Consider the following 24,816-nt stretch of genomic DNA (forward strand, 5'->3'; position numbering starts at 1 on the left):
TCAGATCTCTCCTACAATCTCTATTCTTACCTTTAATATGTGCTGTCTAGGCCAGCCCCTGACCTGCCAACATCCATTGGTCCCTCTGGTATTAGGATGAAAAGAGAGCAGGCAAATGCATAGGACCTGTAAATGTAATTGGAAAGCCTGGCATAAATAGGGCCTACTCATTAGACTAATGCATGAAGGTTGGGGAGGGGGGACTGCTGGAAGAATCCAACTTCCCCACCATGTTAAGCAAATGTATGTTGATAGGATGAGGATAGATACAGGGACAAGTATGGTCATCCAGTCAGTGCTGTACAAGCCAGAGCATACTCTGAAGTATACATTCAGCCTTCCTGACTGTCCCTCAAGGTAGCTTTGTGGGATAGGAGAGTGACATTGACAGAGGGATCCCAATCTATGTTATATGGGCTACAGACACCTTGACGCACCAGTTCAGTGTGTGCCAGAACCTAGAGGCTTCTAGGCCAAATCTTGGCAGAGCCTCTCCAGAGAGGGAAATCAGTAGACTTAAAAACAACAACAGCCCTGTTTGGGCCAGAATACATTAGGCCCCTTGTAATTCTGTGGCATTCTGCTCCAACATTCTAGTTGGGTAGGTTATGCTGCAGAATTCTGATGGATAGTTTTGGTTATCCCTGTTCTTCACTCCCTTTAAAGCCGCAAGTAGCTCATAGCATACAGGTGTTGTAACCTCTGACTCCCTGCTTGCTGTCCTCTCTCCCATCTCAATTCCTTGACATATTGGAACCCTGAAATATGGACATGCTTCTGTGTCTCTCCCTGCCCACACCCCTGGCTGCCTTGTCCAGCCTTTCTTCATAGCCACTGTTGCTTCTTAGCTTTCTTTTGCCCTGTATCCTCCCCTCTTCCTTCAGAGTGGGAAGCTGGCATTGTACCCTTAAGATACAGGTGAGTCTGTGTCCTAAAGTTCTTCACATCAATATTTAAAATGATAGATATTTGAGGAAGATATCAAGATGGTAATGGTCACATTACCACATCACAAGCTTGCGGGCTTCCACCAGGCACCTGGTTGGCCACTGTGAGAACAGGATGCTGGACTAGATGGGCCACTGGCCTGATCCAGCAGGCTCTTCTTATGTTCTTATGTTCTTACATTATATGTTTGGGGCCAGCGCACTTGTCCTCATGGTGACCTTTTCCCCTCTAGGTTTTTTTACTTGCAGTCCTTGAGATCTTTCCCTGCCATTGTATTTAAGTTGATGTTTTGTTGATCTCTTTTGTTCCATTTTCCCCAGGCCCCCATGTCTTCCCCCTAAACCACAGAAAATGAGGAGACCTAGGCCTCTCTCAGTCTATAATCATAAACTGTTTAACGGCAATATGGAAACGTTCATTAAGGTACTTGCTGGCTAACAGTGAGACTGTGGATGTAACGGTAGCATTTATCTCTTCTAACTGCTGATCTCTTTCCTTCTCTTGGACCTGGCCTTTCCCATGCACTGCGCATCACACCATTAAAGTGGTTAGTATGCCTCTGCCTCAGTGACAATTTCTATTGGTGGCTGTTGTTCCTCCTTATTGCAATAGTGAGGCATGTGATATATCCATTCTTGGGGTATCTCGCTGCTGTTTCTGCCAACTGGGAGGGATGAGAAAATAGTAATGGCTCTTGTGGAACAGTATGGAAGCACAACACTCTTTGTGCCTGTCAGCATGCTAATTGCAATCTGCCATATCTTATCACTACAGGCAGAACTACCGAGGTTTTATAAGCTGCTGTTTATATGAACATCCTGAAATTTAAATACAGCATGTCTGCCTCTCATGGAAAGAGATTTGCAGTAGATCAAAGTTAAAACAAAAATCCTTAAAAGATTGTGGTGCTCAGACTGATACGGCTCTTTGTAATTTAAGAAAGGCAAGATGCTATTAGCAAAAGTAAAATGTATCCTCAGCAGTTTATTCCATAGGCAACAAACTCTTGAATGTTTGTTTTGAAAGAAAGTGACAGAGAAATGTTGATCTATGTTGAGGCACCCCCTCCCCCCTGAAATTCCTGGATATCCTCCTTTAAAATAAATTTTAAAAATTAATAATAATTCTGAACATTTAAGTAACTTGTCTCCCAGTGGAGAGAAGAAATAAGAAGGTTTGGCTCATAGTTTGTGAGGGTTGAGAGAAAAAAAGCTTTCTGCTTAATTGTCTTGTCTAAGGCTAATTGAATGACAGGACAAGTATTTTCAATATTTTATTCACATGAGCCTCATATAGTTGTGTTCAAACTTCCACAAAGGTGTGTGTGCTTAAATATGTATTTGGCAGGCTGGTTTTTCCTTTCCAAATCCAAGCCATAAAATATTTATATGCACAACATCCAGTATTGCACTGAGTGCTACAGAAGAGGTTGCATTAATCTCACTGATAGTTGAAAAGAGTGATAGTTTAACAGGCATTGATGAGATAGAGGCTATGATTGGACTGAAGAATTGGTGCCATTTTGAAGTCCATCTCTATTCAGCATTCAACCATATGCCTTAGGCACAGCTGAAAAATGGGTTGCTGACATAGGAATTTAGAAAGATGTGTGCTCTTTAAAGCAGTATAGATTGTTGCAAAGAGAAACACATTTAAGTTTTCCCATTATTATTATACTAGTACAAGAGCAAATTTCTTTTTTAATGGCCCCAGTGGTCTTGGCTAAACTATCTCTGATTTTGGGTGTGTAGTGGGTGGTGGGAGTGGCAGCTTTAAAAGTTTATAGTGCATATTAGTCAAGTCAAATTAAAGAGCTTGTTCCTGCTCTTAGGACAGCCTTTCCCAACTAGTGGGCCACCAGATGTTGTTGGACCACAACTCCCATCAGCCTCAGCCAGCATTGCCAATGGTCAGGAAAGATGGGAATTCCCACTAGTTGGGAAAGGCTGTCTTAGGACTTGCCACCTTAGGGCCTAATTTATATCCTAGAGAGAAGTTTGAAGACATGCTATGCAATTCTAAGTAAGCATGACCCATTAAAGCTGCCTAGATGGGAGGCCACATGGGAACCATATATGAACTGCTCGTTGTATAATAAGTATAACCAGAATACAATATCTCATCTGACTTTTCTCCACCTCCTTTAGCTACCTTCCTTCCTTTAATGCCTAGCATTCTCCTCTTCCCTGTCTGTTGCCTATTTATGGCATCCCTTGAACTTAAGCATTGCAATTTTTTCCACAGCCTCCTCTCTCAATCTTGTTCCATCTGATGTGACTTGAAGCTTCTTTCTCCATCTACCCTTTTCCATTAGTTTTGTACTGCACGGTCCATTGCTTATGCTGCTTTCTTTGGGAGATTCACACAGTCTCTCCATACATTGAAAGAAGATGTGGAAGGGGTTGTGTGAGCAAGCCCAGCCCACCTCCTTGCTCTTGTCATCACTGACTTAAAACAACATCAGAAAAAGTCTTATTGATTTCAGCCAGGTTCCCTTCTTCCATAGATGAGCTCTTTCTATGTACATCAAAACATTCACAGAACCTGCACAGGGACTGAGCATTCTGATTGATTTGTTCCCTGAGTAGTCAAAACATTTATAAACAACATTTTGTACTAGTTCAATCAGCTGGAGTGAAGGGCTTCAAAACCCACAAGAGAAATACATCAATCAAGATGTTGTTACTGCATACTCTAGGTATGGGGAACCATTGTCCTACAACTTCCGTCATCCCCATTGGTCATGCTTGCTGAGGCTAATGGGAGCTGTTTTTCAATAACATCTGGAGGGACAAAGGTTCCTCACACATGGCATACCCCAATATCCATCACTGCTAACACTTCAGATCATTCAGATATACAATATTCTACCACCAGCAATTACAAAAGTGAACTGTGGATGCCATCAAGGGTAGATTCTCTATACGTTGAAGTCAACTTTTTTGATTGGCTGGCACACAAACATTCTTGTTTGTTTTTTACTTATTAAATTTAAATCCTGCCCGCCATCATAAATTGATTTCAGGATAGGTTACAACATACAGAAACCGAAAACCAACAAATAAAACAATTCCAAAACCACGGATCATAACAATTCAGTATACAAGTGTCCCCCATCCGTCAATTTTAAACTATCAAACGCAACTGAGGGATCAAGAATAAGAATCAGTGTCACGCTGTGCCAGTCTCTCCCAATACACATCATCATTTTGGGCAAACAGCACCATTTCAGTACCAAAGCAAGATCCGAAGCCAGACTGAAATAGGTCAAGATAATCCTTCAACACTGGAAAGCCCAGGACGCACCAGTCACCAAAAACTGGATACAAGACCTGCAACTAGCAGGCCATGAGGAAAGTCTGTTTTATAAATTACATAAAAACAAACGTCCAAGAAATTTGGAGTGCAGTTTTGGAACTCTTCACTGAGCAAAACTCACAATTAGAGGAAGTGGGAGGCACAATGCAATGCAGGGATGGAAGCTTCTTCAACTCAACAGTTATCAATCTGGGACCCAGCAGAAGACTGACACTCATTTACCTTAACCCTTATCTGAGCATATAAGCCTGAACATTGCATAACACACCAAAGAACTGAGCATCAGAAATGAAAATGTTGTACCCCCTAAAAAAGGGGGGAGCATTAGGGGAGGGGGGAAGGGGATAAGGGATCATACTGTTTTATTGTAATAATGTGAAAACCCTAATAAACTAAATGGTTTTTTTTAAAGATAATCAACTTATCCAACCACACCTGAAGCTGGCCAGCCACCACCCTTTAGGTTGGTTCCTTCTAGTGATTATAAATATGGTAGTGAGTTACTAAAATTAATATGCAGACCAACAAAGCTATTTAACCTTTTTCAATACTTCCAGTTAAACAAAACTTTCTTTTTAATATTAATTACACCAACATATTTAACATCGTTCCAGAGGACAGAACCTCTTCCAATAAAGAGATTCTGGAAGAAAACTAGTAGTGGTGAATTTTGAAGCAGCAAGATTTCAGTGTTGGATCAGAACCACAATAGCAACCCTATGCTTTCCTAGAAATAATAGCTGCTTCTATAAAAAAGAAAAATAAAGTTTTTCATTGTTTAAATTGAGCTTTTATAATAACTCCTGAGACACCATAATACCATGAGGTGATCATTCTGAATGTTCTACTGTGGTTATTTCTTATGTCTCCAGTGGTAAACCTGATAGTTAAGCATATCCTGAAGATATTTTAAACAGTTGAGGCATATTCTTGATGGGTCTCAGTCACAGAAGAAAGACAGGGAAATGTCTACTCATTAGAAAAAGTTTACTTTATTGATATGTTTATGTTAATATTTAATGCTTCTTTTCCCAAAAGGGTTTCAAAACAACTTACAAAATAAAAATGTCAAACTAAAATCTAAATATAAAGTAATATACCTATTAAAATTAAACCAGAGCAGCAAGAAATAAACCAAGCCACCCACATATGGAAAGAACAGTATCATAGCAACAAACTTTCAACAGCAAACTAGAGCATGTCCATAACCTGAAAGGCGAAAGCTTCCCTTTCTTACCAGTAGGACTGTGAGAAAGTCTTACTGAGATCTGTGAATGTGGAGATCTGGGCAATGGGCCTATTGGGGGTAAGGAGAATGCAATAAATTCCTACAAGAATTAATCTGAAAGTCTGTCACTGAGGCTCAGAGGTTGCATACTAAGCAGTTACAAGTGGTGTTGGAGCTTGAACTAGATCCTTCTAAGCTGCTGTTGCATTTGAGCTTTCATAGCCTCTTGAAGTTGTGCTTACTTTTTAACTGATCTTATTCTTGCTTAACCTTTTCTTTTTTCCCTACTTTGCTGCTTTATTTGTTTATCAGAGGAAGAAGGAATGCTCGAACCAGAAACCAGGTATTTACTAGAGGCCCCCCCATCTGGAAAAAGATAATATATGTAAATATAATATGAGCATAATCTCAGTTGAAGGAAAGCAGCTGCAATCTCTTGCTGAAAATATGCTAGACTCTCTCAGTGTTCAACATGAAGCTTTTAGCGATGGACACAAAAGCCAAATATCTTGCAAGGGTGACCTTTCCCCTTGCCTCCCTCTTAGATTCAGGCTAACATTTAAAAAAGCACACGTTTACCTCTTTCGTTCAATTTTACAGAAGGCCCGGCCTGGCTCATAGCTACACTTCTGTAAAGTGATAGTTACGATCCGGCTGCATTACCCATATGTTGCTTCAGACTAAGTCAGGTTGATACCAGGAAACGGCTTCTAAGTTATATTGCCAAATGATTTTTCTTACGGCTAACAGTACGTAGCATATGTGAAACACTGTTTGAAAAACTTAATATAATTGTTATCTTAATTTCTTGCTAATTCTGTGACTAAACTAATGGTGCTCATTTTCCAAGCTTAGCTTTTTGTGCAATCTTTACTAGACTGACTTAATGAAATCAATATGCTCATTTTTTAAATTTGATATTTATTTCAAAGGATTCAGGACAGGCTATTCCACTTGTAGTTGAAAGTTGCATTCGCTACATCAACTTATACGGTAAGTTCATATGCTATCGTTCCCATTGGTTTCAATTCCTTCCCATTGGTTTCAATTGCTGTTCAAGAATTTCTTCCCTCTGAAATGCAGATGTGTCTGCTTTCTTGTTTAACTATATGGGCCTGCGTCTTAATGATTATTTAATATATCATTGATTTAGCATCAAACCCAGACCATTTTCTGAGTGATAAATATTTGGATTGTATGTGTGTTCATTGGCCAAATGGTTTGCATGGATCTCAGCCCAGACACTTGTAAATGAAATCAATTGATGCCTTTCAATCTATTGCAGTGTGTCTAGATCATGGTGAAGTATTAGCATTGTTCTAGGGCAGGGAAGGTGATGTAAGGCCCATTAACCATATTCAGCTTGACCAAGTTCTTCCTGTTCAGCCAAACCCCCCCCAAAACCCCCCATAATAGCTGTCCCTTGGGTTAGTCTTCAGACTGCAGCATTGCACTGATTTGTAGGCTGGATGAAAGCCTTGGTGGACTGGATACGACCCTTGAGCCTTAGCTTGCCTGTCAAAGTACTAAAGCATTCAGAAGTGAAAATCGGACTTAATTTACATTCCTCTCACTTACATTTTTATTTTTTGAGCTTTAGCAAGTGTACAAATTAACTAAAATTCTAAATGTGGAAGTTGATAACAAAAACACTTCAATAAACCTTTCTTTTTACCCCTTGTTTCATGTCCAGGTCTACAACAACAGGGCATTTTTAGAGTTCCTGGATCTCAGGTTGAAGTCAATGATATCAAGAACTCATTCGAGAGAGGTACATGAGTAGTCTGTGATTCTTGTGAAATGGCTTGAAGCTGCTTTCTGTTCACCTTGTAGTGTAATATGCAAACTCGAATGCTTTTGCAGAGGATAATATTTTGTGGCTGGCCTTTGTTTTTAAGGAAGGTCGGTATTCTATTTCCCACATAGAAGAAGAATGTAGCCAAAAACTGCAAAGAATGTAGCCAAAAACTGCAACATGTGAATGCTATTACTCTTCTGGGTCTTTAAAAAACAAAGGATGATGTTTAACTTGAGCAAGGTTTTTTCTAAATATAAACCTCAGAACCTGTTTTCAGTGTCATCCTAGGATTGTGTGAAATATAACCAAGAAGACACAAATCCCTGTGCAGAATGAGTTTTTCCTCACCACTAAACTACTGTTATCTATTTCATACTAAAGCATACCAGATGAGATTGTTTCATGAAGGCAAAATATGACCAGATGTTAACATCCACAAATAAAACAGCAATACTTCATTAGCAGTTGTTATGCAGAAAAACTCTACGGGAATATAGGTTTTTGGATTAGAAACTCTGTCTCTCACTTTGTCTAGCTTCTCTCTGTTTATATCTATATATTAAGAATGGATGGAGCAGTCTGTTTCCAATCCATGTGAATTTTGCATGTGTTGATTCCTATATCCTGTTCCAGTCATTAATTTGTGGTTTGTTGGCATTAATAGGCATATTTAACTGCATTTTATCACACACACACACAAAATTATCTCAATGTGTGTATTTTATCCTGTGATAATCCCCACATAAAACAAATTCACGCACAGGTGTCTTCCAACCAAACCAAACCAAAAGCCCCATGGCAATCGGCAAATGGTGACGGGGGCAGGACTGTGAAATCTGGAAGCCCCTAGTCATGGACCGGCACATGGGCGGTGGATACAGACTCAATCGTCCTGGCTCAAGGACCAAGGCAGTTGAGTAGTTCGCCAACTATATCCACGACTGAGCAGTCCTATTCAGGATCCACTCTGCTCACCCCGTATGGGAAGGGGGCTAGAAAAGGTGCCCTAAATATAGTCTTCCTCATCTCTCTCCCTGACTGGATCACCACGTCCAGTGGGGTCACCACTTAGCAGTCGCAAAAGACAATTGAATTTTGGAACATGGAATATACGGACATTGCTGGACAATACAGATAGTGAGCGTCCTGAATGCAGGACTGCCATCATTGCAAGGGAGTTGAGACGTTTTAATATTGACATAGCAGCACTCCAAGAAACTTGGAAGAGCAGGGGAGGAACAATTGAAGGAAGAAAAAGGAGGTTACACCTTCTTCTGGAAAGGACTGCCTGAACAAGAACGACGAATACATGGAGTAGGCTTTGCTACTAAAAATGATCTTGTGAAGCTCTTGTCAGAAGTTCCTACTGGCATTAATGAATGACTCTCAACTCTCCGATTAAAACTCGCCAAAAACCAGCAGGCAACTATTCTAAGTTCTTATGCACCAACATTAGATGCTGATGAAGACATCAAGGAAAATTTTTATAACCAGCTGGACACCATCTTATCAGAGATACCCAAGGAGGATAAAATTATCCTCTTGGGCGATTTCAATGCAAGAGTTGGGCATGATTTCGATTTATGGCCAGAAACCATTGGGAAAGAAGGAGTTGACAATAGCAACCTGAATTGAATTCTACTTCTGACTAAATGTGCAGAGCATAATCTTGTTATTACATACACACTCTTTCACCAGAAAGATAAATTTAAAACATCATGGAAGCACCCTTGGTTAAAGCACTGGCATCTCCTGGATTATGTAATTGTCCGTGCCAGAGATCGTTGTGATGTACTCCTCACTAGAACCATGACAAGTGCCACTGACTGCTGGACAGATCACCGATTAATTTGATCCACTATGGCCATTAATATTGTTCCTCAACGTAGGCTCCAAGGAAGAAAACTAAGGCGTAAAATGAACATCCACGCCCTTCAAGATCCTACTAAACGAGCCTGCTTTCAAACAACTCTCAGGAAACATCTACCTACGGAACTCCCTGAAAACATTGAGGAACACTGGAGTAAACTGAAGACTTCCATTATTGCAGCATGTGAAGAAACTATTGGGTACCAAACTAAGAAACATCAGGACTGGTTTGATGAGAATGATAGTGAGATTGAACATATCATTGACAAGAAAAGGAAAGCCTTCCAGATATGGCAAAAAGACATTAACTGTGCTGCTAAGAAAAACATCTATGCCAGTGCAAAGGCTGAGGTCCAAAGAAGAACTAGAGAATTTAAGAATGCCTGGTGGATAAAGCAAGCTTAAGAAATCCAGCATTTTGCAGATGCTCATGATGCACGGGGCTTTTTTAATGCCACAAAGGCCATCTACAGACCAACAAATTATGGTACAAATCCCTTATGCTCAAGAGATGATACCAAACTTCTAAAGGACCAAAGAGTCTATTGCACTGCGTTGGAAAGAACATTACCACGACCTCCTTAATTGTAACTCTTATGTGGCTAGTGAGGTCTTCTTGCAAATCCCACAACAACAAATTAGAGATGAGCTTTCAGCATCCCCTGATTTGGATGAAGTCAGTAAAGCCATTAATCAAATGAAAAATAACAAAGCTAGTGGTCCTGATGTAATTCCTGCTGAAGTCTTTAAAGAAGGTGGGCCTGAATTTACACAACAACTTCATAAGCTCATCGAAAAAATCTGGATGAGGGAGGAGATCCCGGAAGACTTTAGGGATGCCATAATTATCACTCTTTTCAAGAAGGGTGATAGAACAGATTGTGGGAACTACCGAGGCATCGGTCTTCTTGCTACCGCAGGTAAAATCCTTGCAAGGATCCTCACAAATTGCCTCCTACCTATCTCAGAAGACATCCTCCCTGAATCTCAAAATGGTTTCCACTCTTCCAGGGGGACAGTGGTCATGATCTTCATTGCACAACAGCTTCAAGAAAAAAGCCAGGAGCAAAACCAACCTCTGTATATGGCATTTATTGATCTGACTAAGGCCCTTGATACTGTAAATCGAACTGCTCTCTGGACCATCCTTCTGAAAACTGGATGCCCTGATAAATTTGTGAATATTTTGCGACTCCTCCATGACAACATGACGGCAACAATTTTGGATAATAATGGCTATCAAAGTGATCCATTCAAAGTGGGATCAGGCATTAAACAGGGATGCATCATTGCTCCGACCTTATTTGCTATTTTCATTGCCATGATGCTACACCTTGTTGAGGGGAAACTTCCCACTGGTGTGGAAATCACATATCGAACAGATGGAAAGCTTTTTAATCTCAGTAGGCTAAAAGCAAAAACTAAGGTAATTACAACCTCCATCATAGAACTTCAATATGCCGATGATAATGTAGTCTCCGCACATTCAGAGGAAGATCTTCAAAGTATCCTAAATGTCTTTGCAGAAGCATATGAAAAGCTTGGCCTCTCGCTTAACATCAAAAAAACCAAAGTGCTTCATCAGCAAGTGCGAACCAATCCCTCTGTAGCACAATCAATCCAGCTTAATTGTGTGATGCTGGAGAATGTCGATCACTTTTCTTATCTTGGCAGCCATCTCTGTGTAAAAGCTGACATCGACACTGAAATTCAGCATCATCTGAGCTCTGCGAGTGCCGCATTCTCCCGAATGAAGCGTAGAGGGTTTGAGGATCAGGATATTTGCAGGGAGACCAAAATGCTTATTTACAAAGCCATTGTACCACCAACCTTACTGTACGCCTGTGAAACATAGACCATCTATAAACGCCACTCCCAACTTCTTGAAAGATTCCACCAACGCTGCCTCCGAAAAATTCTGCAAATTACTTGGGAAGATAGGCAGACTAATGTTAGCGTATTGGAAGAAGCAAACACCATCAGTGTTGAAACAATGTTCCTCCAACATCAACTTTGCTGGATCGGCCATGTTGTTCGAATGCCGGATCACTGTCTTCCAAAGCAGCTACTTTACTCCCAACTTAAGGATGGAAAATGGAATATTGGTGGACAGCAAAAGAGGTTTAAAGATGTTCTCAAAGCTAATCTAAAAAAAATGCAGAGCTTGGAAAAGTTACTTTTTTTAAACTACAACTCCCATCAGCCCCAGCCAGCATGGCCACTGGATTGGGCTGATGGGAGTTGTAGTTCAAAAAAGGAACTTTTCCAAGCTCATGAGCATCAAGAGCTGGGAAGCCTTGGCCCATGAGCGTCCCAATTGGAGGTCGGGCATTATCAAAGGTGCTATGAAGAAGCACGAGTACAGGGTGAAAGGGACAAACGAGCTAAGTGGAGCTAAGTCAAGCAAATCCTCATCGTGACCATCTTCCATCTGGAAACTTGTGTCCTCACTGTGGGAGGCTGTGTGGATCCAGAATTGGCCTCCACAGTCACTTATGGACCCACTGTTAAAGATCTTACCCTGGAAGACAATCTTACTCGGCCACAAGTGATCGCCAATGAATGAATGCTGCAAAATTTAGAGAAGTTCAAAATCCGATAGATAATTATATTCTAATCCATATATTAGTCCATAAGGTGCAAATTAAAAAATATTTTTAAAATATTTATTTTATTTATTATTAAATGTATATCCTGCCCTTCCTCCCAAAGAAGTCCAGATGGACTGAAATAAATTCTCCATTCTGTATTTATAATGCTTATGCTGTAATCATATTATTATGAAGCTCTGTCCACAGCAGTTTGTTTGCAATAGTTGCTTCATAAAACCCAACTAAACTATTGGATGATTGTACATACTACATTCACAAATCATCCCGAAATAGGCAGACTGAAATTTTATCTATTTATTTAAGATATTTATAAACCACACTTTTATATAAAATACCTCAAGGCAGGATACAGACTCAAAACAGTATTACAAAGAATATCAAATGAGAATGCTTGCTGGCCTTCAGGAAAGGCTTAAATAATGGAACTGTGACCAGCACTCAACATTATCCTGATGCCAGGAACCTCTGATGTGTTACAACTTGACGTAATGCCATTTAAAATAATATTATATTAAGTGACTAGATGAAGGTATTACTTTGTATTGATGGGCAGTTTTCCTGATCTTTTCAGAGCCTTTTCATTAAGTGCCCAGGCTTCCGGCTTAATCCAGAAGTATAATTTAATGTTGGAAATATTTTATTTATCCAGGTGAAGATCCCCTTGCTGATGATCAAAATGAGCGTGACATTAATTCTGTTGCTGGGGTCTTAAAGCTGTATTTCCGGGGGCTGGAAAATCCACTCTTTCCTAAGGAAAGGTTTCAAGACTTGATCTCTACTATAAGTAAGTACAGTCAGCACTGTGTAACTGCTGGCATCATGGAGAAGGAGGCGGCAAGAGTGAAGGGACCTCCCCAGGTGGAAGAATAGTTTGGCTGCTGCAGCAAAGGCCTCCTGAAGCAGGGCCAGACTGCAGAGGTAGAACAGGAAGAGGAGGCGCCACACTGTGGGGCAAGTGACAGGCTGCAGGCTAGGGTGGGTGAAAAACCCACTTATTTGCGACCACGGAGGGTTGGAATGAAATGGATATTTGCCCATTGCAGACTGCAGACTGTCGCTTGCCCGCAGTGTGGCTCCTCCTCTTCCTGTTCTTCCCCCTTCTCCAGTCTGGCCCTGCTCTGGGAGACTTTTCCGTAGCTGTCACTCTGTCCACCCAGGGAGGGCCTCCTCTGTGATGACGCGTCTGAGCGGGACGGAGAAGATTGGTGGTGGGGGTGCGAATCCCATCACTACTCTAAACCATGGTTTAGCATGATATGCATATCAGTCCAGTCCTCTCTTTCTTAAGCCTGTTTATTATTTTTCTTCTTCCTGAAACTGTACAAGTGAACAAAAACTGCACCATACAAGTGCTCTGGTCATTTGTTTATGCTCAAGTCCCATTGTTTTCAGTAGAATTTACTTCTGAATAAGTGTTCTCAGGAGCACTTACAGTAGTAAAATAGGTTGTACATATGCGTTAATATATATGTTGCAAAACTGTATAAGGGCCAGTTCACTTGTTGGTGAATCCACTATCTTATTATTTGTTCAGTTGAGGTATGAACCTGCTTGTCTTGGCACTTGCAACACATCATGGTATCATATCAGGCTTATTTCTGTATGTTTAGCTTTCATCATGCACTGAGATATTAATATGATGCTGGATTTGCACTCAATCAGGTGTATTGAATGGCAGGTTTCATCAGTGTGAACTGATATCAAGATGAGCATAATTGTCAGAATGTTTTGAAAGACGTGTCCTGGCAACATAAATAGGTTGACTTTAATTCCTTTATATTCTTGTTGTTTTCTCTTCTGTCTCTTCTGCTTTTCTACTGTACTACATATTTCAGTCAGGATGGAATTAAGCCCAAGGAGTTCAATTTTTTTAAAAAATCAGGGGTCATTGCCACCCGTAACAGCCCAATGAGGACTGAGCATGTGTGGTTGTCATGCTATACAAGGTGGGAGCAGGCAGTGTGGGGTGGTGGTGAAGAACAGAATGAAGTATCCTGGAAGATGGCATGACTGAATAGCTGGAAAACTCCATAAGAGCACTCCATGTTTGTTGCAGGTCCTGCTTGTGTGTATGATGATTTCAGTGTAACACATTTATGCTTTTACTTATATTCTGATATGTGATTGAATTGGAAGAGCACATCCTTTGTGTATGAGATCTGTTCACACCTAAACTGCCATCTACCTTGTATTTTATTTGAAAATAAATATGAATAAAAATTTTAAAAGGTCTCAGCCAAAGAATACAATTTATCATCTCACACAACTATAAATGAAGAAAGGCTAATAGAGTGCAGAGCAGTCTTCCTCTCTCTCTGGAGCTTGAACTGTAGGCTGCAGCACAAGAAAGCTGATTTGAATTCCCTGGGCCAATGCTAACTTATGCTGAGTGACGTTTGGCACCATTTAGCTTTGTGCATATTGCAGGGAAGTCTGCAATGGCACATATAATCCACTGTTTATTATGTGGTTGGGAAGGAATCCTTTCTCTCATAACAAACAGGAAGATGGTTGTCTCCTGGGCTGGAGTGAAGACTGTCAAATTTGCATGAAACTCTTTATGATGTGAGCAGCAGCAAAAAATGTGAATAAAAATGAAAGGAGACTCCTGTTCCCCAGACAGAGCTCCAGTGGCCAGAGTGGTTTAATAGTCAGCCGCTGTGATTGAAGCTCTGTGAGAGTAACAGGGCATTTCCTAGCAACTCTCAGCATCCTTCACTAACTGCACTTCCCAGAATTCTTTGGAGGAAGCCATGACTGTCTAAAGTGGAATAAAGGTCTGGTGTGGATGTGACCAGGGACAGCTTTGGTTTAAATTTGGGTGGGACCTACATGTGCCTTCTGTAGAATAAAAAGGTAGGGGAAACACTGAAAAAGAATGATACTGTTCACAATGTTTTCCTTCTGGAAAGGAAAGGGGCTTCCCCTCTGCTCAGTGCCCACCCACCCAATCCCCTCCCCCTCCCCTCCCTCCCCCAGGACAGTTTCATCTATGCTAAGCATGATTGCACAGGAATAAATCCCACTGAACTCAAAAAGCATGCAAATGATCAAACCTGCCCTCCCCTCCACCCCCTCCTATCCCCTTCCTTTGCCCCTCCCCCATCCCCTTGCAATCCCCTCCTTTCCCCTCCCCTCTCCCTTTTACCTATCTTAAGCATGATTGCACAGGAGTAAATCCTATTGAACTCAATAAGCATGCAAATGATTAAACCTCACCTCCCCCTTTCTTCCATCATCTCCCTTTTGCCCTTCCCTCCCCCTTCCTTTCCCCCTCCTTCCCTCTCCTCCTTCTTTCCCTCCCCCTTCCACATGGTCAGTTTTACTTATCTTAAGCATGATTGCATGTAAATCTCATTGAACTCAATAAGCATGCAAATTATCAGACCTGCCTTTCCCCTCTCCTCTCCCTTCCTTCTTCTTCCCCTCTGCTCCCCTCTTCTTTCTTCTTCCTCTCCTCCCCCCTGCCTCTTCTCCTCCCCCCCAATGGTCAGTTTCACCTATTCTAAACATGATTGCAGGGGAGTAAATCCCCCTGAACTCAATAAGCATGCAAATGATCAATCCATTCTCAGCAAACTTGCACAGGATCCCATCTCCCGGATTAAAAAGAGAAATTCACTAATAGGCAAAAAAATCCTTGCGGTTTAAGAATGTACCTATAGCCAACAGATATTTCTATCGAACTTTAAAAAGCAGGGAAATTGGGCAGCTATAGTGAATGCATCAGGGGAGCAGGAGACCTGACCTCCTCTCTGAGATATTGGGTTGGTTTTTCACAGTCCAATCCACTTCCTGTGTAGCTTGGAAGTATTTGGTAACATGTGCCTCTGATCATATGGTGAGTGGTGGCAACACCTGCAATCAGCCCAAATAACAGAAACAAGACATGTGTTGTGCTGATCTTGTTTTAGCAGGGAGGAAGTAACAATATTAAGACAGTTGATATAGTTCAGATATTCCCTTTAAATATCCTTGATTTACTTTGCAATTTTAGTGAAGTTTCCTATAGTACATTTTCTTTTGCTTCTGCTTCTGTGAATATGTGAAGTACAACAACACTTTGCAAAACTAAAAAAGCTCCAAAAGCAATTGTGGAATAATGGTACTGACTATTCTGCAAACTAGTTTCCAATGGACATGAGTGTCTCAGTTTGCACAAGATAAAACAGTGGGAGGTGAAATGGCAAATTTCTAGGTGTATTTTTAATTCACCATGACCACTTTTCCTTAAGTGAAGTGGTTTAAGCATTGCAGGCTGAAAACATGCATCTTGGGCAAGCCACATTTGTTTTTTTCCAACAACTAGAGTCATTGCTTAAGTAGCAACATTGAATCAGTCTGATTTTACATCAAACTGCAGTTTCAGATTCAACTGTTATTGCACCCAAAATAGAAATAGAACATAACCTCCAGTTTGAAACACAAAAGGCTGTCTTTGCTATCATATGACACTGACCAATAAAAAGGCTTTGAAATTAATAAAAATAAATTTGATACAGATTTCTAGGATGAATAATGAAAGAAATATAATTTTCTAGGTTAGACTCTCTGTAGAAACAGTAGTAACACAGGAAAGAAGCAAAGTAAGAAGAACACCAACAAACATACACAAATGTAATTCTCCATCTTTGGAGATGGCAGGTATTGCCACCACTCACCATATGCTCAGAGGCACATGTTACCAAATTCTTCCAAGCTACACAGCAAGTGGATTGGACTGTGAAAGACCAACCCAAATGGTGTTTGCATTTTGACAAATTTGTAGGGCAGTACAATATCTCAGAGTCATGCATTCACTATAGCTGCCCAAATTCCTGCTTTTTAAAATTTGATCGAAATATCTGTTGGCTATAGTTAAGTTCTTAAACCGCAAGGTTTTTTGCCTATTAATGAATTTAAATCAATGTTAATGTGCAACATGACTTTTGTTAATGAATCATACGTCTGCAAGGAGAAAACATAGTTGAACTGATCTGTATAAGTATACTTTAAAGCAGAATATATTGACATCATATATTTAATGTATATTTGTAAAGAAAGGTTGCCAGTTTGCCCCATAACAAAAACAACAACAAAATCCACAGTTGAACAATACCTTTATTAGGGATGCAAGATGGCATCATTTTCTTTTCCACCTTATATTCATCACATGCAGCACTGTTTTATGTTCTGCTGCAATTCATCTTCCACTAAAAACATTATTCATCTTAGTGTCTGCTGTGGTCGACTGACATAATTTGTGTAATTTACATAATTAATTACATAAATGACATTGTCATTACATTATTCCACTTGATTAATTTCAGTGCAAAGGAAACAATGCAAATGAAGAAAAAAAAATAAGCAATTATGTATCATTTGCAGACTGAAAGCAGCAACGACATCGAATACCGATCATATTTGCTGAAATGATTTACATTCCAGACATGGGATGAATAAGCAAATATTGACAATTCCACTCACATTTCTGTTTTCATTGGAATTCTCTGACATCCCTAATTAGGACCAACCGATAGGTCACAAAATTCTGGCATCAAAGAAGATGTTACACAAAGCGATGGGATGGAAAAATGAAAAAGTGCAAAATGAAAAAAATTAAAGGACAAAAGTCAGGCTGGATGTTGTAGCCACATGGTCAGCTTATAGGCTCACTTCTAAGATAGCGATTGCAGATTGAATAAGTCTCTGCTAGATGCTACAGATACCTGGTTACATGCCTAGGATTCTGTGATAAGCAAAAACCAATGACTGCTCCCCACTGTTTAAAACATAAAGCCAAGCAGTTACCCAGATCTGTCTCATACCTTAAGCAAAACGCTCAGGTTCCTGGTTAGGCAGAGAGCAGAAGAAAAGAGGAACATGACAGTTGTTAATAGTCCCAAAACTGGATATAAACTTTGCATGATGTATTAGGTAAAAGTCAGCTGAAGCAAAGTCCATCTTCAGGTTGCAGAAAATTATCTTCCTCTGGTTGTAGATCCTGCCCTGATAATCAATCTGTCCTCTTTTGTTGAAGACCTCTGGAAAGGAAAGTCTACAGTCGTAGCTGCCATCTTTCCCCTGTATTTGTAGATGAGTGAGCCCAACTGATGATAGTTGGGCTTTTATACCTGATCTACCCTTCTACAACTTTCAGTTTTTGTTCTGTTCTCCTGGGATATGGTAAGCATGTGCCAAATCTCTTATCAGGCTTGCTATTAGACTGCAGTGCACTTTATTTGGGTGGAGCCCCACCACAGAAATGTTCCCCATTCCTCTTGAAGTTTATAACTTGAAGTACAAAAAGAAAAATCTGTCTCACAGATAGCAGCAAGTGCAAGAAATAGCTGCCAAGGGCTGGTCCTGAAGTTGCCTATCCCTGCTTGCATCTGTAAGAAGAACGACCAACAAAACTCCTCAGAGCTGCTCTTGCTAATTGTGTTTTGAACCTCAATGGACTACTGTAAATTTTTATGTTGCAGAAATTGAAAACCTTGCAGAAAGAGTGCACCAGATCCAGCAAATCGTAATTACCTTGCCACGGGCCGTCATCATTGTCATGAGATATCTCTTTGCTTTCCTCAACCAGTGAGTTTCTTCACTTCCTGCTTACTATTTAATGTGGCTATACATTCCCTTCCCTTGTAAACTCACTTCCCTTTCACTGCTTGTGCACTCTCTCCCTCCCTCCCTCCCTCCCTCTCTCTCTCTCTCTCTCTCTCTCTTTCTCTCTCTCTCTCTCTCTCTAACCCATGGTTGAGCAGCAAGGGAGGGATGCTGCTTTACCCTTAACATCTATAATGGCTGCCTTTTGTCCAGCTGCAGAATGCCAGTGGAGCACTGTTTGTATTTAATAGTCAATGGCTTGGTGATGTAGCTGTGGGTTGCTTGTATTTGCAGCTTGTCACAATACAGTGATGAGAACATGATGGATCCCTACAACCTGGCCATCTGCTTTGGACCAACTTTAATGCATATTCCAGATGGGCAGGATCCAGTGTCCTGTCAAGCTCACGTCAATGAGGTCATCAAAACTATCATAATCAATCATGAAGCCATCTTCCCCAGCCTCAGGGAGCTGGAAGGACCTGTTTATGAAAAATGCATGACTGGTGGGGAAGAGTACTGGTAAGGAACTTGGGAATAAAATGTGCCTTTAGCATCTTGAAAAAAGGGCTTGTTGGCTTTTTAAAAATTTAAATGAGGGCCAAAGTAGATGTGACACAATTTATGCAACTAGCTTTAACCTTTTGTCTCCTACTATCATACCTGCCATTTGCACTGACGCAAATGGGAACGTTTTCCATGATTCAAATAGCAGGTGCAGGGTGCCTGGTCCAGGTTGGGTTAAAGCCCTCTATCCTCACAGACATAACTAGAGTCCTTATCCAGACCACTTCTCTGTGTCTGCAGTTTACTTTTAAGAAGCCAATCGCTAATTGATCTAGATTATACTAACCTATGTTGTTAGGAGATGCAGGGGTATTACTTTGACGTAATTGGATGGTGTTGCTCTTTAGAATGCAATACAAAGAATCTCTGCTTTTGTGTTTAATCCTTTTAGGTAACCATCCTAATCCCACTTACCTGGGAGTAAACCCCACTAAATTCAATATGATTTACATCTAAGTAGACATGGTTAGAATTGTACTATTTGCTGCCAAAATAGGTTTGAAATAATGCTGTTTCTGCTGGAAGCCAGGAAACCAAATAGGGTGCTGGCCTTCTGACTGTTAGTTATTTTGAGAACATAAGGAGAGCTCTGCTGGATTCCAGACCAAAGTTTCACCTAGCCCAGTATCCTGCATCCCACAGTGGCAAGAACGCAACAACCATTCCCACGTTTGCTCCCCATCAATAAGTATTCACTGGTGCATTGCCTCTGAATTTGGAGTTTCCTTATAGCTATCAGGGCTTAATACCCATTAAGAGACTTATTCTCCATTTAACATACTTATCTTGCTCCTTTGAAAGCAAGGGAAGGAGTTCTGTGTCTACGAGTATCTTCCCATGCTTCCTGATCCCAAAGGGGGGAGAACTGCATGCTCTTACCATGCTCGTGATTTCTTAGGGACCTCCCTGCTGATACTACATCAGTGATAGGGATGGGCAAGAAGTCTGCTGAATTTTGATTTAGCACTGGATTTTTCAGTGGTCCATCTGTTCCCCCTCTTTGCTGAGTGATCCTGTTTGCTCCAAACTTCAGCAGCTTTCCTCCACTACCAGATTTTTCCCCTTGAATATTCCCTCAGATATGTTGTTCTTTTATTGATTTTACTCACAGCACAGCAGAGCAGTAGAGATCTGTCTCCCTCCTTAAATAATCCAAGCTCCAAGTGAGAGGAAGCAATCCAAGCATATAATATAGATTAAACCCTAGTCCTAGAGACTCCTTAACATGGTGAGACTCTGTAGCCTTGCCTTCTAATCTCTGTAACAACCCATAAAACACTTAAAAGGCAAGACTAGGACTCTAGGCTTGCAGAGGAGGAGGCGGGGTGGGAGGGCACTGGAAGCTGCTTTTCTCCTTTCCTTTCCAAAAGGAAAACAGCCACTCACTGTTTGCTAACGTGAAAACTGACCAACCTCAGTTACAGCAGAGGAGAAGGAGGTGGCAAAGTCGTTTTCCTTTATCAATATAATTGATATTAATATCAATATTTTTGGGAGAAAAAAATTGGTCCAGTAAAATTGGTGAGTAAAAGCAGTGGATGACAGACAAAGAACGACCCTGGATCAATAGGTCAACGAATGGTTTCGAAGTGCCACTGCCAATTGATCCCATCCCTAATAAATGATAATGCAAATTTAAATAATTTTGAGTTGTATTCAACTAAGTTATACTGGGAGCACACCCTTTGAAGTTAATAGACTTTAGTAACATGTTTATTATTTTGAGTGGGTCTACTCTGAGTAGGACTAGCTTTGAATGCAATGCAAAAAAAAATCATGTTCCAAAGGCCTTTCTGAATAGTAGTTTTCCAGTGATGCCTTAAAAAAAAGGCAAGATAACTCCTTCTGGACCTCTGCTGGCAAGGAGTTCCACAGTGCAGGGCCTGGCACACAAAAGGTTAGGCCCTGGTAAGGGCTAACTGAACATGAGGGGCATGGAACCACCAAAAGTGATTGAGGTGGAGCATAACAAATGAGACTATATATATATAGCACTGGTATCCTTTTCAACTACACATTAGAGAGGGAAAATACACATGAACAAGTTCCAGCCAAAATATTTACGATTTGGGGATTTGTTTGTTCTCTGTCTGTTTTTCAAATGGTCTTAGTTCTGATTAGTTTTTTTAATGACTCTTTTTTAGTTAAGCGAACATAAAATCTGGAAGAGAGTTTTGAAATATTTGAACTAAATTTGTTTCTTCCTACATATAGTGTAATGAAATGGCTATAAAACGGCTGCCACTGATATGTGCAGGGAATTCCGAGTTCAGCCTCTTTTGAACAGAAAGTTTACAATGCAAAATGTAGCTTAGTAGAAATGTAGATTTTATATGAGAAGTCCCATTGCAATTCTGAAACCAAGTTCAGAGCAATCCTAAATTACTCTGTTCTTTTGAGTAGCAAGGAACTAGCACATCTTTCTTCCCCGTTTTAAAACATATGTGTATTTGTTTGCCCGATCTTAATTCCAGTGACAGCCCACACAGTGAGCCAGGCACAATTGATGAAGCAGACCATGACAACGGCACTGAGCCACACACCAGCGACGATGGTGAGTGTAGAAACAAGCAGTAGAAACTGAGCCTGGGAAGAGCTACTGAGAATTGCATGGAGAACAGCATCATGCACTTAGTTTGTAATCAAATTACACCGGACTAACACACGGCTGCTTCCAAGGGAAGATATGGCTGTGTTTGACAGTGCAAGCAGATACTCTGATAAAGTGCCTTTGAGAGATAAGTAATCAAAGTAGACCATATGGGAGCATACTAGGTTACCTGTTTTATTTATGATTTCATTCCAAGGCATTATGGGGGTTGTCCTTTATGCCCTGGTTAACAAGCTAGCCTTTCCTTTTCTCCAATTAGCATGAAAGTGACATCTCTGGATTGTTTGTTGTTTTACATTTATTGTTCCAGTGTTCCAGGAAGAAAAAATGGAGATACTGTTGTGATAAAACAACTCTTTAAGTACAGTGCATCTGTGGCCCATGATCTGTTACATTCACCTCCACCTTCTAATATGCTTGCCAAGAAGAAAGTGATAGAACTTAATAACAGAAATTTATGATTTTATTAAAAGAAGTGAAGGCAGTTTTTTTAAATTGGTTGAACCTTTCCAAAAGCATTGGTGGACTTTGGCTCCAGCTGTCACCATAATTGCTCCCACGAATAAGTAGTACCTCCTCAGTTCATACCCTCTCAGTATAGGATCTGCTCCTTTTGTTTTATCTCTGCCATCTGCTGTATTTAAGGTGTTACAGCAGTTAAAAATCTGGGGTCTAGTCCTGCAATAGGGTTATCCACATTTTTCCATTTCCAAGACAGATTCCCACTTTTGATTAAATCTGTGCCATCACCAGTACTTGCCACAGTAGCAGAAATAATGTATATATAAGACAAGGTTTGGACCTAGGAGCCTGGCTTACAATTATGCATCAATAATAAGGGTACTCCCTTTCTGAGGGACATTTTCAGCAGTGTTGAAAATCATCTTCCTCCTTTCATTCTTTTCCAGCAATTGCTATACTTTCTTAACAATGTTATCTTTATTATGAAATACATAGCATCATAACATACATCCATTACGTGATCCTCAATGGTTAGGATCATTCATGTAACTAATCCAATAAATAGTACCCTCACTCTTAATTGCCTTCATTTCCATCAGCACAGTGAACTCTGATTGGCTATGGAGCACTAGGATGTAATCACACTCACTATATGATCCCTGGAGAAACAATGTCACTGGACAGAAGATGCTGAAAATATTCACAGCTAAAACATTTTTGAGAAATAAGTCACCCCATACTAAAATAGTTATTTACCTGTTGGCAGTGGAGGACATTCTCTTGTAGTGATGCCACCTCCCACTGGACTGACAGGCAGGGTCCAGAATCCTTTGCCTCCTCTTCCAGGGGGAGGAGTTGTCCTGCCCTCCAATTCTACCCTGCCTGTGGTCGTGAACAGTAGAGTCCTTTAGCTGTCTAAATTTCTCTTAGACTTTAATTTGCTGGTTGTGAATTGTTTTCCTCTTCCCTTCTCCTTTGTTGGTGTGTAGGTTTGTGTTTTCTCGTTTTATGCCTATGTTCTCATTTTATGTGTAGAGAATGCCTGTGCGGGAGATTGTGAGGGGAGATGGGAGATTGTGAGGGGAGCCGGGGTCCTCCCCATGCCTACCCGGTCATTTTCAACATTTGTCTGTGGGGTCTTTGCTGCTGCGGAACCACCAATTTCCTCCTCCTGGGGCAGAGCCATCTGCCTTATCTGACGCCTGTCACGGTCTGCCCTGTGTTCCACAGGCGAGCGGTTTATCAGGCTTTGAGATTAACACTGAAAAGGCTTGACAAAGAGCACTTGCTCTAGCAGTTGCGGCCACTTACAGGTAGCCTTCCAAACGGCTTCTCTACACTCTCGCTCCGATTAAGCGTTTTTAGAGCACAGGGAGGCAATAATAGTCTCCTCAGAAAAAGGCATGAGTGCCATTTTTATTTAGCAGTTACGCGAGTGAAAGCCCTCTAGCTATGGCAGCTGCTCTTTCATCTCAGTCTGGGCAGTTTATAGCCGGAGCCGAGTTTTTCACACCCTATGGGAACCCAGCAGATTCATCTGTCTACCCATTTCCCCCTGTAGTTTCTCAATTTCTCTGGGCACAAACGGGGTGAATGAATAAGTAATCAGTTGTCTAAGGGGCAGACTCCCTCATTGTCTTCAGTGGAGTGTGCTCATTTTTCCCATGAATTAAAAACAACAACCCTCATCATAATTATGACGGCACACCCCTGTTATTGATAACTGACAACTTTTCCCTTTTACCTGGAGTAGCTGGGACTTGAACCATGACTTCTCCAGTTAGTTCCTCTGCACGCTGGCAATCTGGTCACAGGGAAGAGGAAGTTTCTGATTCTAGCATCCCTTCCCAGTGTTGGGGATCAGCACAGTGCAATTTCTCCCTCACTTGGGGGAAACAGTGAGGCAGCCAGTGCTATCCTTTCACATTCGCTACTGAATTCCTTTCCTTCTGAGGGGGAATTTCCCAGGTTCCTGTCATGGGTGTGTTCCTGCATCTCCTCAGAGATCCAGGGCTCCGTGGTTGCAGCAGATATTTCTAAAAAGCAGAGGTCTGCAGACAAAGAGAGAAACAGGTCCAAACACAGGCACAGAACGAGTTCTAAGTACCATAGGAGGAGGAAATCTCACAGATCCTTCTGTTCAAATAGCTCTGTGAGATCCCCTTCTCCTTCAACCCATTCACCCTCTGGGGATCCCTCCCCTAAAAGATATAGACAGGAGGGGGCAACACAAGCCTATTCGCTGACAGATGGCAACATACAGAGTTTCGCTTCAGTCACTGAGGCAGGGGTAGTAGTTTCTTCTCAGCAATGCAGAACAGACACCCTCCTGTGCAACATGCAACTGCAGAGGAAGTGGTTTCAGACCCTAAGGGTGATGATCCTACAACCACTCAGGAGGCGGAAGAGCAATCAGGTGAAGAATTTGATAAAGAGGCACTATACCTTTGGTGATAATGTGATGCAACAGTTTATTTATTTATTTATTATTTGGTTTATATCCCGCCCTTCCTCCCAGCAGGAGCCCAGGGCGGCAAACAGAAATGCTAAAAACACTTTAAAACATCATAAAAACAGACCTTAAAATACATTAAAACAAAAAACGTTTTAAAACGTTAAAAACATTTTTTTAAAAGCGTTAAAAACATCTTTTAAAAAGGGTTAAAAACATATTATTTAAAAAAAACGTTTTAACAAGCAATTCTAACACAGACACAGACTGGGATAGGTCTCAACTTAAAAAAGACTTGTTGAAAGAGGAAAGTTTTCAAAAGGTGATGACAAGATAGCAGAGATGGCACCTGCCTAATATTCA

General features: G+C 40.9%; 1 protein-coding gene across 2 annotated transcripts in view; it reads left to right on the forward strand.

Annotated features, from left to right (window-relative positions):
* The window catches only part of SRGAP3 (SLIT-ROBO Rho GTPase activating protein 3), a 332,528-nt gene that overhangs the window by 273,887 nt on the left and 33,825 nt on the right, over positions 1 to 24,816 (forward strand). The window contains exons 12-18 of one of the 2 annotated variants that reach the window (XM_061618521.1): positions 1,269 to 1,371; positions 6,427 to 6,487; positions 7,188 to 7,265; positions 12,423 to 12,557; positions 18,238 to 18,343; positions 18,656 to 18,883; positions 21,403 to 21,482. In XM_061618521.1, coding sequence (XP_061474505.1) covers positions 1,269 to 1,371; positions 6,427 to 6,487; positions 7,188 to 7,265; positions 12,423 to 12,557; positions 18,238 to 18,343; positions 18,656 to 18,883; positions 21,403 to 21,482 — 791 coding nt within the window. Of the gene's footprint in view, positions 1 to 1,268; positions 1,372 to 5,806; positions 5,838 to 6,426; positions 6,488 to 7,187; positions 7,266 to 12,422; positions 12,558 to 18,237; positions 18,344 to 18,655; positions 18,884 to 21,402; positions 21,483 to 24,816 lie in introns of both variants that reach the window. The other variant, XM_061618522.1, reaches the window with a different exon arrangement.

This window comes from Rhineura floridana, chromosome 3 (assembly GCF_030035675.1).
Source record: "Rhineura floridana isolate rRhiFlo1 chromosome 3, rRhiFlo1.hap2, whole genome shotgun sequence".
Taxonomy (NCBI): domain Eukaryota; kingdom Metazoa; phylum Chordata; class Lepidosauria; order Squamata; family Rhineuridae; genus Rhineura; species Rhineura floridana.